This window comes from Hyaloscypha bicolor (genome assembly GCF_002865645.1).
Source record: "Hyaloscypha bicolor E unplaced genomic scaffold K444scaffold_15, whole genome shotgun sequence".
NCBI classification, from domain to species: Eukaryota; Fungi; Ascomycota; class Leotiomycetes; order Helotiales; family Hyaloscyphaceae; genus Hyaloscypha; species Hyaloscypha bicolor.
In genome coordinates, this window is record NW_020194517.1 from 1,717,946 (window position 1) to 1,731,717 (window position 13,772).

Here is a 13,772-nt window from a genome sequence, read left to right on the forward strand (position 1 = left end):
AGAACCTCGCATGATGAAAGAAGCTCACAGAGGCTACTAGAATTATTTCTAGAGATCGAATAGAATGGAGTCTGAGTGGCTAGCACTTCGCCGCCTCGCCCGCCCCATTCATGGCTCGTCAGCTGAGACCTCTGTTTCGGCCAGTACAGCTTCAGCTGAGCTGCTGGAACGTACTTCGCGAGAAATGACTGGCTGACTCGGCTGAGAAATGTATACCTTTCCTATGCAAGACAAAGGCACTGGGCAATGCTCCCGATGTATCTGAAAAGCTATCTTAAAAGGGGTTGATTCATTGCCACGACATATGCGGTGAATCTGTCTTAGATGTCAGCTGAAGGAGCAGTGGGGGAGAGTTGGATTGCTCGACTGTGGAGTGACTTTCTGGACAGCCTGCCTTGAGACTACATCTGATTCTCATGGGTATCATAGAGAGAGTGACACGGTAAAAATACTATGAAGTGAAGAAATAAATGCTGAGGAAGATCAGATGAAACGAGAAATTACATTCTCCTGGCCGCCTCGCTTGTGGCTCGTTTGTCATCCAAACCTATTTTGGGCATGGCTTAGAATCGCAGACTTCACGTGACAGTCACTAGCAATCTGCCGGGCGCCCACAGCCTCCTCGCCAGTTCGAGGCTGGGCTGGCAGCACCCAGGTCAGAGCCTTGCAAAACCTTCAACCTTCGTCCATCATCACGACAACCACCACCGACTCAATCATCGCAGATACATCATCGTGGTACTGAGCGCAATTGCTTGTCTCCCCACTACCTCCAATTCCCCGTCCGAGAGCCTCGTTGTGTCGGCCTTGCGACCATGGAGCCTTCTAACAAGAAACGTCGTCTCGCTCCCAAGGTCGCCGAAAAACCACTTCACGAGCAGGTAAGGCTCCCCATACAGTTCATATCCGATCTGCAGACTGACCAGATGTCTAGTCACCGCAGGTTCAGTACAACTACCAGCCTCTGCCACCCGTCCAAGATGCCGTACCCCCTCCCGAGCGCACCGACTTCGAGTCCTTCGCCCGTCATCTGCAAGACGCAGCGATGCTCATTTATGCGCAAGCCAATCGATCAATCTATACAAGCGTCTCGGTCCTCCTCTTGCGATGGGAAGATGATGTAAGTGTCGAGCCAGACCTGATGGCCCTCCAGAAGGTCTTCCGTGAGCGATTCAATTACCGTACCGAGTCATGGAGCATACCCAGTTGCCCGAACCCAATCTCCAAGCTCACCATGCAAATGGCACAACTCATTGAACATGCGAGACCGGATCACCTTTTGATCGTCTACTACGCTGGCTACGGCTTCGTTGGTTCTGATCATAATTTATACTGGGCTTGGTATGACAAACCTCGCTCAGCCTCACGGCCTCCGCTAATGTGAAAATAGCAATTCTCGAGAAGACTCTTCCAGACTCAAGTGGGAAGGCGTCAGAATGCAGTTAGAGGATGCCCAATCCGACATCTTGCTCCTTCTCGATACCTGTGCTGTTGCCGACGCTCCAAGTGCTGGAAAGTACGGCACCAAGCAGGCCATAGCCGCGTATACTCCGGATCAGCTTGCACGAGATCCAGGCGTCCGATCTTTTACCTCCAACTTGATCGAAGCACTTAATAAGCTAGCCATGGGCCGTGCTTTCACTGTTCAGCGTCTTCATGAGGAGATCATCGCCATGCAACATAGCAGAATCTTCCAACATCCTCTCACCAATGGCGCCGCCAAATCTGCTTCCGGTCATGAGAGAATGCCTGTATGTTTCTCGTTAACACCTAGTTCAATGCAGAGCATCTCCCTCTCTCCTGTTGGGCAATCTCCTCATGTCCCCTCGCCACTGAGCTCCCCAGAAAACGATCTCTCGAGGAACAATTATTACGACCACAACATAAAGATCAACCTGAATTCAGATCTAACGTTCGATGAGCCTAGAGCTCTCGTATGTACAACGTTTCTAGGTGAACCAAGCCAAGACATGGCATCTTTCAAGCAATGGCTCCAACACACTCCTCAGGCAGCATCAAGAATTGCCGTTGAAGGCATGTTCAATGGCCCACCAACAGTCCTTCTGGTGTCGATGCCTATAGCCGTCTGGAATGTGTTGGCTGCTGATCGTACTTGCGCCTTCTTGGGATACGTTAATTCTCATAACATGACCACCGAGTATCATCATCTCGTCAGTGGCATCTCACCTCTGAGCAAGGCTGCAACTTTCAAAGAACTAGAAGATGGAAAGATCCTTCTCGAAGCTCGGCAAGCAGCAGCATCAACTCCTGTAATGATCAGACGTGAGCCGTCTATGCAACACGACCCCTCTATGGTCATGGCAAATGCAGTCTCACAAGTCGTTTATCAAGACCCTGGACCGTCTGGTGTTGCCGATCATAAAGATGACGTGGAGGATTCTGTTGAGATGCACGAGGCTGCTGAACAACTGAAGGCATTGAGCCATGTCCGACATGTCAGCCACGATCCAGCTGCCAGTGAGCGGAATCATTCACATATTGCCTCCGAGGACTCTCCTGGAATGCGAGAAGAGTCTGCCTCGTCACAAGAACCCGCAGACTCCGGTAACGAAGATCAGATGTATAGCTCAGAATACAATTCCCCAGCCTCGCGGCCAAAGCCACGAAGATCCATCCAAAAGCAAGGTCCGAAACAAGATACACGATGCTCGTTATGCAGTCACGCTCCCTTCAAGGACTCCTCCTCCCTCAGAAAGCACATCGCTGCGGCCCATACTCGGCCATTCCCATGCGCCTTCTCCTTCGCCGGCTGCACAAGTACGTTCGGCTCAAAGAACGAATGGAAGCGTCATATTGCATCACAACATCTCTGCCTCACATTCTACCGCTGTTCGTCATGTCCACAAAGCACAGTCGAAGGCAAAGGCAACGAGTTCAACCGTAAGGATCTCTTCACACAACATCTCCGCCGTATGCACGCCCCTTTCGCCATCAAGAAGGCCATTGCGAAGGGTGATAGCAAACTCCAACTAGAGTGGGAGACTCATGTCAAAGAAATGCAAGCCTCGTGTCTAGTCCACCGACGCCAACCGCCTCAACGATCCGCATGCCCAAAGCCGGATTGTTCCAACGTCTTCGAGGGTGCAGGCAGCTGGGATGACTGGACAGAACACGTTGGTCGACATATGGAGAAGGGCGAAGCTGGTAGACTCGGTGTCGACAAAATGCTCGCTCGGTGGGCCCTCGAGGAAGGAATCATCGAGCGCAGAGGCGACGGCGAGTACAGATTGATTGGCACGGAGCGCGAAGGCGGTGCTGGCGCCGGTTACTACAGTGACGGCAATGGCGGTGTTCAGAAGAAGGAAAACGCTGCAAAAGGAGAAGGCGATTCGATGCTGATTGACAACTGAGGTTGATTTATTTGCGCGTTCTTTCTTCAAAATTAGCCGGGCTAATCAGCATACGCTTGCCTGGCTGCATTTGAGGAGCAAGAAATTTACGTTAAGGCGCGCTAGATGCTGGAGTACGAACATACCTGCAAGCAAGCAGGCACGCTTTTCTTTCCTTGGTGCGGAGTCGGATTTAGGTCAGATGAAATGTACATTTTCTTTTCCTTTGTTTGTGAGGTTATTGCTTTTTGCTTTGATGATGAATGAGGGTGGTGGAGGGGTAGAGGGGTGGATCTGGTAGATTGGAGATTTGGCTGCTTTGGCAGTGAGGTGGAGGTGAAATAAGATGGTTGATTACTTGAGATGTTGACTCTAATGTTGCTTCATTTGCGTGATGAAATAAGGCCAGCCTGCTTCCTTCACAGGGCGCTCAAAATGAGCCACTATGCCCAGATATTCTCAAGATCCTTTCCCTGTCGCCCGGGCTTCTATATTGTGGCAGGGTTTCCTTCCTACGCTCCTCTCTTATGTCCTACCCACCGCCACAGCTTTCTTCTTGTGAAATAACGTATCTGTAGTCTTCTTAAAGACTTTTGTTACAGACAGAGGAACACGTTCTTGTTTGTCTTTACTTTTGAAGTCGAGAGGGCGGTTTCGCTTTTCACCTTTCTATTTACCCTCCTATAAATTTGTGGCGCAAAAGAGGCACTAAAAGTAAATATTATTCTAAGCAGTATCTCACTAGTGGCCTCCAACCTCCACGCTTCATATCTTGCTCTTTGGTAAATCTATAATAGTGAGCCAATTACTAGCTAAAAGAGCCTTTAAAGATAGCTCTACCTCTATGTCTCTATCCCTCTTAGCTACTTTATTTCAATCGTACCTTTTAACTCAAAGTTAACTTCTTTTCCCTTGACCTCTAGTATCATTTGCCCCAACTTCTCTATCCCCTTCTTCTTTACCTATTCTCGAGTCTAACGCTCTTCTATCTTATATCGCTGCTCTCCCATCTTCCTCGTTCTAGCTCATTACAAGAACCCCATACTTTTAGTAATCTATCCGAACTCGCTCAGTTCTCTGCTCTTTATTATACTTTGAACTTTTATGCAAGTGCTCTCGAAAATTCCATCTTTTATCTAGACTCGACTCGACTCGAGTTAAAACTACCTAGGGCAGGAGGGGAGGAACGCGAAACATAATAGAAGGAGAGAGGTATAGCCCTTATCCGAGGAGCATAATTTGCAAAGTAATATTTGCAAGTAAAATAAGCTATTTCTCTCTTTAGGGGTACTAAGTAAGCGTCTTGTGATTGAAATGTGTTAGGAGGAAGGATGTGAGAGGACAGTGAATAGATGGAGGTTCAGTTAAGGTTTGAGCAAATTTCGTTGCACAACACACTGACCTAGTTCTCTTACTCCTATTTATATTTGCCTCGACTAAATAGTTTTTGTTGCACATCTACCGGCCAATGACAGCTCTGCCCTCTTCCTCTGAACATTTCATTGCATTTCGCACTGAATCGGCAAATCTCATTCCGATTTCTTCGTCGGGTATTATGTTTTCCAACTATTACCTTTACGCATTTTCTACTAATGATTTGCCTAGTTCTGCCTTTATCTTATATTCACCCTTGACTCCACGACTTTCGTTATAAGACACTTTCCCGACTGCTCAACCTATCCCCCTTTGCGAACTTTTGTTACAGGACATACATCCTAATACTGCAACCTTTGCTCTGTATTGAAATCAATTCACTAGACATACAATGATTTTTGTTGCAAGATGCATCAGCTAATGGGTGCTTTTCTTTGGGAGCCAAGCACTGTGCTTTGATTTTTTTTTACTTCTTTGCTTAGGTTTATTGAAGGATAAGATGAGCCTGCCAATGACGTCTTAATTCTCCTTTCTCCATAAGGCGGGGAGTTTAGTGGCACTTTGGACCTATCAAAGCAATCACATTCGCCCTGGTTTACTTTCTACCTGGCTGATTTGGGTTTGTAGGTAAGAGAGCAGGAGACAGTAAATGGAGTGTACTTCCCCCATTTCCTTTCCCGGTAGAGTTAAAGCTGGTGGACTCGGGATTGGGAAGTGGCAGTATAGGTGGGAATGGGGGATGAAATTCGAGACGAGACGAGACGTGGTACCTCGCGGGGAAGAAAGAGAGGCGCCGGAGGCATGAAGTTGGGAAGTCTATGATAAACGAAGCTTGTAGATAGGAAGGGATGGAATATGGGAGGGGCATGGCAAGGTGACATATTCCCTGATTTTGGTCTTGGATGAGGGTGAGGTACTGAGCAAGAAGTTCTGAGGGCTGAAGTATTTGTCTACTCGGTGCAGGGGAACGAGAAGTGGGTGAAGGAGTTGATGAGGTAACGCTGGTTGGAAATGGAGGAAGGATGCTCGTGGATACATAGATGTCCTGTTGGCTTCTGAAGAATTTGGGAACCGAGCAGGGTGGGGTTGAGAATGGGATGGAGTTATGTATTTGCATTGTTTGTCTGTGGGGTTGGCTTTGGTGCCTTTGTAGATGCTATGGAGAGAGATGGGACCGGTAGGCGATTCTAATAGTCTTTAAGAGAAGTCTATTGGTGACCTTAGGGGATTAAATTAGAAAACTGCTGGAGTCCAGCCGTGTGAATGAATCCGGATAAAGGCAATTCCACCCCTTTCCTAGCCTTCCCCGAGTGTGGATCCTTCGGGAGGAATTAAGTGCAATATCTCAGTTTTCTTAATACTTGCCTATTCGTTTGTATTTTGCTACTAAGTCATAAATCGTATAGAAGTCTGTATATCACAAGATTCACAATTCTATTTTAGTTATCCTTCAGAGCAGGTGATTGTACGAGATTTTGGTCGAACTCCTGGTAGCCGGGACTAGAACTATGGTACATTAGGTCAAAATGCTTGCTTTGAATGTCCAATAATATGTTATTGTATGTATACACTCGACAGAGGGATTAGATGAATTGTTGTTGACTTGGACGACTCTTGGCAACGAGGTGAAGCATTGTAAGCGAGCCCCTATCCACCGCCCCAACCTCACTCACCGAACCAGGACCTAGACAGCACACCTTCGACCCAATCGCATACAATTGAATACTCTTATTACCACCGAGCATTCGCTTCGACGAATGAAACCTTCTAGAAGATTTGGAAGGTTTAAGTGGAGATCTAGATCTAATCCGCTCGTACTGACTCAGGCTTTGAGACCTATTCTTCAATGTCTTAGACCCAGATCTGCTGGTCCCGACGGACGAAATTCATTCCTGGATCACCCCACGCGAGACTTGAAGATACAAAGTTCAAGAAGGGGGATAACCTTGCGCTCTTGGCAGTGACATTCAAAAAGAGCTTTCTGAAAAAAGAAACGAGGGCAACAACGGGTTGTAAGTTTGTTGCACTTAATTGTGATCTGCAGTACTATTTCTAGAAAGTGAGACATGGCAGATGAGTTGCATAGGGTCCATTTTAGCGCAGCCAGTGTGAATGGGAATAGAAGCTGCATAGAAGTTCCAGTTCCCCGCGAGCCGGTTGAGGTAATTCGGGGTCCTAGCGGGGACCTGCTGCTGGGGAAACATCTCTCTAAATGCAGTACGATCGTCGAGACAAGTCCCCGTTTCCGCTGTAGCGGTACGGGGACTCGGGGATCTGCAACGCCTGTGTCTGCCGCTGACGAAGCCACTGGCAGGTACTGTGTTCGTGCGCCGCCAGAAGGCGGACTTGTACCTGGGACAATTAAAGCATGGATCGTGACTGGTGCGCATGCTATTTTTGGCCACTGGATACCAGATCAAGCTGTGAGACGAAACATTTGGAGAATAATGGAGAGAACGGAAAAGCAGAAGCGGCAGAGCGCGAGTCATTGAAGAGTGAGACCTACGCACGAGGATGAAGCTTGTATGTAGATGAACTTTTGGTGCTTGTGGCGGGGAATCTCGGCTGAAGTTTAGCGAATCTGGGAAGTAGAGATGCTTTTTAAGATGAGACTCCAGTTATCGGGAAGCATGAGGAAAGAGACTTCGGTACCATCCTCCGGGTGAAGACACTGGCGTTGGAATAAGAATGGGGAATGGCAGATGACCGAACACGCGCAGGTAGACGCCGATTGTGGTTCACTTGGGAAGGAGAAAAGATGAGACGAAAGCTATTTGGAACTAGAAAGAGGCTTCGGTAGTTTCCTCCGCGAGGCGGTTTGGAACAAGAACGTGGGAGGGACGTACGGCCGAACACCTACAGCAGGAGGAAACATCCGGTTGTTGAAGTTGACGCCCCCGACCTCAGTGGCTATTGTGGAGGAGAACTTGTCAGTTTGTGGCTCTTGATCTTTTCATTGATTTGATCTCGGGACTGACGGAGATGGTTCCTTGATTCTACGAACTTCGAAGACGGCTCGTAGCGCCGACGACGGATCGAAGATCCCAAGAACGCGGGAATTACTAGTACTAGTCCCACCTACGGACACCTGAACTAAGCAACGAGAAGCGAGGTGTATAAATTTAACACAGGACTTCCATCACGACATCCCGTTTCCGTTCCGCACCATGGTCTCAGATCTCAATCTCTCTCTCGATAGCTTCGTTCGCCCTCTGCAAGGCGCTGGTGGTGTGAAGCACCAACAGTAGGTTTCATGACTCTCCAGCCGGTGGAAGATGCCGGATGCGGAAGGACAAGGATCAACGATTTCAGATCTTGGCTTCCCCGGCTTCATATTTTGTGGATGGATGTTCCCGAGTTAGAAGTCTGAGTTAGCCGCTGCTCAAACCCAGCAGACCTATTCTGATTCCCAGCAGCCCAGAATCTCACACTGTCCGATTTCTTTTGTAGTACATGAAAACAGACATAAAAGACGAGAGCGCACGATAATTCGTATGATCTTTGTCTAGAACCTTCCTTGCTGTATCTCGGGGTGTGAATGCCCACACGTGGCTCACATGCCTCCAAATATGACGAAAATTGACGAAGGGGGAAAAAAGAAAGAAGAGATGACAGACTTTGCATGGAAGCATGGACGTGGCGTCGCCATCGCAAAAATACAAGATCGACGATCTGGCGGTTGGCGAATCAAAAGCGTGCAGTAGCGATGGCGTCGCTGCAAAAGAAAGCATGGCATGAGGAAAGAAGATGGATGTGATGGGGCCGGCGGCGCCCCTCAGTACCTGCGGCGACGGGGAACGGGCCCGCGAAAATGGACTGTGCTACTTGAAGATTGCTTGTCTCAATGTAGGTACGGCGATACTGCGCGCAAAAGAAAGGGGATAGGGGATTCAGAGAGGAGATGAAGGGTGTGACGACGTGCTTAACGTTCGAAGGGAGAGGGACAATCAGAAGAAGGAAACATTGAAGCGTTATTGATGCAGCATTAGAGGATGAGGAGAAGAGGCGCGGTCTCCGCGTGGGGGGTAGAGAGTCGGAGTCATGTGCATTGGCCGCTGGAACTGCTCAGAGCAATAATAGGGTGGGTGAGGGAGATAGAAGGTTGATGAACTAGCAAGGTGAGAGGGGGTCGCAGCGAATAATGTCTTAAAGCTCAAACCCTCCTCCCGCAATCAAAGATCATGCCCAATCCGAGAAATCGAAACCCGACGAGCCGAGGCTCACACATTGGCTCGCAAGCCACCGGCTCACATTTTTGGGTTCCCGGGACGGCAAGATCTGGTCTGGTCTGCCTTGCCGTAATCTTGTCTAGCTAGGGAAGGAATTGCCTAGAGGCGTGAATAAACTCATTCGAAGAAGTCGACACTGGCACAACACGGCAAAGCACCTTGTCTTCCCACTTCGAGGGAAAGAATTGCCTGAGAGGATTGTTGAATGGAGTTGTGCTATCCCACGTTTTCCTCCTTTCTCCGGAGGTCAAGAGATGTGAGAAGTGAGAACGAGAATCCGGCCTACACGACCCAAACTCAGACATTGGGCGGGACAGAGGGCTCACGGATGGCACGTCATCTGCTTCCTGGCCTCGGTTGCTCGCTGCTGCTGAGCGCACAGCTCATCAAGTTGTACGTGCTGTCACAGCGCTATTTCCAATGATTGGCGCACGTATGCTATCACACTTCTCACAGATGGGATTCTCACAGATGGGAATGCTTCCCAGCGAAGACAAGGAGAGCTTCTCGGGGCATAGAACGAAAGAAGGGGCACATCTTGAATAAAACGGCGCATCTCTGTTTCGGAAAATTGAGAGGTAGTACAGACATGGGGGCGGGGGGCGGGGGCGGTATCTTGGTAATAGATGAGCAATATGCCCCCGCTTGATCTGACCCCCAAGCGTGTGCCGAAGCGACTTTCAGCGAGCTGCTTCGCAAAGCCGCCCCCTACGATGTAATGATGAGATCGCCAGATCAATCCATAATAATGTGGAAGAAGCCTGCTTAAATTAATAGACGAAGATCTGAATCTAAATAAGTGGGACGTTTGATGTTGGGTCCGTGAATACTTTTGAGGTGGGGCTGGGAGAGGTGGTCTTGGCAACAGTCCAGGAAGTGAAGCTTTTATGCCTTCAGATTATGCCACGTTCCCGCAGGATATATGTCCTACAATAATACGAGGGAAAGACTGGTAGAAAATGATGCATGGAAGGCAGGCTCCTTCCCCGCTGTACTACATGGAGGCGGCGTGGAGTATTGAACAAGGGGCGGGGAAAGGAAGAAACACTGCAGACGCAAGCATCTTTCAGTTGATCTAAGATTGCACGTTTGGCACTTTGCAGAGCATCTTGCTCTCATTGACCAGGTCGTATAAAACAGGAGGGCAGAGAATATCATCCTCAATGGCTGAAAGGAGACAATACCTCATGACTCTCCTTTTGGCGTTTGTCAAAACGTAGGAGGATTGGGATCAGAAATCCCAGGCTCCCAGCACTCCCTTTAGAAGCCTCGAATCTTGAAAGTATATCGTCAAGGGTCCCGGGCATGCTGAAACGATGTTCTTATATACCGGTAATACGGTACGCATTATCGCTTGGGTTTTTGGGACGCTGAACGGCTGTGTACAGCTCCGCCAGCCCATCTCCAGTTTTCCCTGGAAAACGCTCCTGCATGCTTAGCTTGTTGGGGGTAGCCAGTACAAATTCTTGAATTTGTCAAATACATTTTCGTTTTTCTTAGCATTTTTACTGGCCAGTTGAGAGAGTCCTGGATGCCACGGGGTGGGTTGTCTTGGTAGGGTACACTCGCCATGCTATTTTTCCGAGATTCCGACGAGGTAGCATTGCACTGGGAGCCAACCAGTTGAAGGAAGCTCACTGGCAACCTGGCTGCTGACGTCGAAAATTAGGGCTTTTCTATGGAAGCGCGGAAGTTTCTGTCCTGCTTCCAACCAACGCGATCCACCCCCCAAAAAGGCAGCCTGCTCAAGAAATGGGCTCCGTGGCTCGCGGCCTGGCCAATCGTCCAAATACATATACGAGATTTGCTTGGCATGGCCGCTGTCGGCGCATGGGGCGACTTCGTCTGTACGGCGGGTGCATGAGCGCATTTTCACGCCTGCAGCGGAAGGGAGATAGGCCCGTCCGCACAAGTAGGATCGTGTCCCAGCAGGAAGGTTATGCTGTCGGATATCTCAGGAATCTCTCTGGGATCTGTGTCGCGGTTGGCGTGCATCTTGTCGGCCTAACACCCCGTCAACGAGGACGGGCGTGATTGGGTTAATGATGCTGGATTGCATGGCAGCAGGGAACATGGTTCTAATATGCATCCGATCGGGCGATGAAAGTTCCAGATCCAAAGGAGGTTGAATTGGCACGGCCGGATGTCGTACTTTTTGGAGAGACTTTGATGGAGAGAATTCAGACAAAACAAGAATCGCAGGCTTCCACGTCGATGGTGGGTCTGAGGTGTGTTGAAAAGTGTATCGGCAAAGTTTGGCAACCTTTGGGGACCTGTTTCGGAACTGACAACTGCCGAAAACATCTTTTTCGGGGTAGTTTCTTTTATTAAAATGCCCGGGTAATTTCAGATGGGCAGTCAGTTTACTTCATATTATTGTCGACAACCTGTTGGAATTCCGCCTGCTTAAGGCGAATGATCGACAATTCCTTCCACCACATCCAGAAAGGCCAGTTGAAAGAATCCAAAGACCACTAAAATTTGCTGGGGGCTACTGTAAACTTGGAGCTGGGGTCCCCGGGGAGGAACCAAAGGGACAATGCGGAATCTCGATCGGGACTCGGGAGACACCGTCGGTGGTCATCCGTACCAGCGATTCCGCTGGGTCGATCACGTCCGAGCAACGGGGGTCATGCCTTTTTGGTGATCAGTCCGTTCCATGAAACCACACAAGCGCTTGAAGGGTGAGATGCGCGGAGTCGGGACGGTGAGGAAAAGTCGCTCCACTTCTCTGGGGAACTGGCGGTGAACTCGTTGATATGAAGCAGGGAGATGTAGCTCTGTATGCTGAACAGCGTCTGAAGTGCGTACTTTGGGACGATGAAGCTTTTGGACAGCCTTGGAGGCTGATATTGGAGGGATGTTTCACGTCTTGGGGGTCCGTTCGCCGGACATTTTTGATACCGTTAATCTCTTCCATAAGAGTAGGGATTCATGTACAGTAAGATCTGGTCCGTGGAGAATCAATCGGCGATCCAGCACATCCACCCGAGAATAGATAGGGTGTGTCTGGGTCTGGCCAATCCCAAGTTTGAGCCCTCCATTGTCGAAGGAACTGGCCCAGAAAGGAAGGCGGGCCCCGCGCCTCCCTTGAGAACCTTAAATGGGAGGGGGGGTCAGAAGTGAGAGATGTTTGGAATGCTTAGCTGTATGCCATGAAAACTGGTAGAATTCTGGTATGTCGTCGTATTTCCTTGGAGCCTGGAGGACGAAGGGAGGGGTTTCCTTGTCGAGGTTTCCTCGTTTAAAAGCCGTTGCGCTTGAAGCCAGGCTCATCCATGGCAATCGCGTGGCGGGGTTGGGGAAGTTGCGCCTCGTTCAGCAACTTGTGGTGGGGCGACTTCTGTGCCCACTGCCACGAGATTTTGACACCAGGGCTGGAGATCTTGGTAAGGCAAGCTCGTATTTGAGCGAAACGTAGGGCCCATGGGGTATTTCAAAGTCAAGGCTGGGATGCAATGCTGATTGGTGTTGATTTCGCGGTACGTCATGTAAGAAATACTGGCTGAGAATATCAATCTTCAGCCGTCACGTATGACAAGTTGATGCGCCCCTGAGTGGTCCAGCTGCAACCAATGCCAGATTTGGATCGTCCGAGTATCGTGGGCTGCCGTGTAAAGCGATCATGCAGTGTGAAGCATGCACCAGGTTCAATATCAGTCCAAGACCAGCATTTTCTCGCTGTGTAAGTAAAGACTCAGCTTAAGTCCGCCCACTACTCTATTGAAGCTACTCTTCCCTCCGCAAACTCGGTTGCGAAGCCATGTTCTTTATCTAATGGCTTTTGAATCCTGGAATCTGACGCGACCGACAGACAAGGCGTGCATTTGTACTCCTCAGCCGTGAATTTCACGTGCGGGGCGGCTTCTGGTGATGTGACAGACCAACCTCCTTCTTATGAATGCTTGTGTGGAGCGTTGCTGATCGCTTGCGAGCGTCAGCCCGAGACATGCAGCTGTCAGAATGCAGGTGCATCCGTTGGGACTCGATTCTAATGTATCTTGGTGCCAAGGAAGGGGAGCAGGTGTCCAAAAGTTGACAATCGATATCAATTCTCTTTCCGCAATCGTACAATTTGGGCTCAGCCTCTTGGGTGCACTTGCAGGATGTGGGTATCTTTCAATGCTTTCAGTCTTCAATAATCCACATTGAAAAAACACAGAGAAACTCGCTGGCTCGTCGATGTGGTTGCGAAAGCCTCAACCAAGGCTTCTGCTATTAATCGTGGGCATCGTCCTGGTCATATGCACGCGTGAAGTGGGAGCAGATCTCCTTGCGGTCCGAGAGACACGGTGAGTGTGGTGTCAATCTCTGAAAGCGTCCAGGGTGTTTGTTTGGGTGGTTTGGGGATCGGCTAATGGGGCGATGATGCTCCCCCATCTCTGTAATAATCATTTCCACTTTCGGGTTTGAATGCAACCCTCCATCCTGACTGGAACTCCGAGTTGAAGATCTGGAACTAAAGCCACCACAGAACCAGACACCAGCGTTATTACATCTGTATGGTTCTATGTCAATATCTTGTCTCCATCGGTTTTGGTGCTGATCTGGCCGTTTCAAACTGCTGTTGTAGCATTTGTGGCTTTGGTCACACACGAGTCGAGACACAACGATTGTTTGCTGTGGTATGGAAGTGTCTATTTGACTAATCGATACTGATTCCGTACGACGTGATGCTGCTGGCGGCGAGTAGATTGCGGAGGTTCTTGTCGATATTGGGCCATGTTGGTGATGGGCGTCTGGAAGAGAGACCCAGGAGCTGAGGTACAGAGAGATCTGCCGTGTAGCCTTGCAGAAATTGCCTGTATGGAGCCATGGT

General features: G+C 49.4%; 1 protein-coding gene across 1 annotated transcript; it reads left to right on the plus strand.

The window, feature by feature from the left end:
• Positions 1 to 815: 815 nt before the first annotated feature.
• K444DRAFT_517942 (uncharacterized protein) lies at positions 816 to 3,371 on the plus strand (the record flags this gene model as incomplete). The annotated part of the gene is made up of 3 exons (XM_024873820.1): positions 816 to 881; positions 935 to 1,341; positions 1,391 to 3,371. The coding sequence occupies 3 exons, from the start codon at positions 816 to 818 to the stop codon at positions 3,369 to 3,371; spliced, it is 2,454 nt and encodes an 817-aa protein (XP_024743172.1).
• Between the last annotated feature and the right edge of the window lie 10,401 nt (positions 3,372 to 13,772).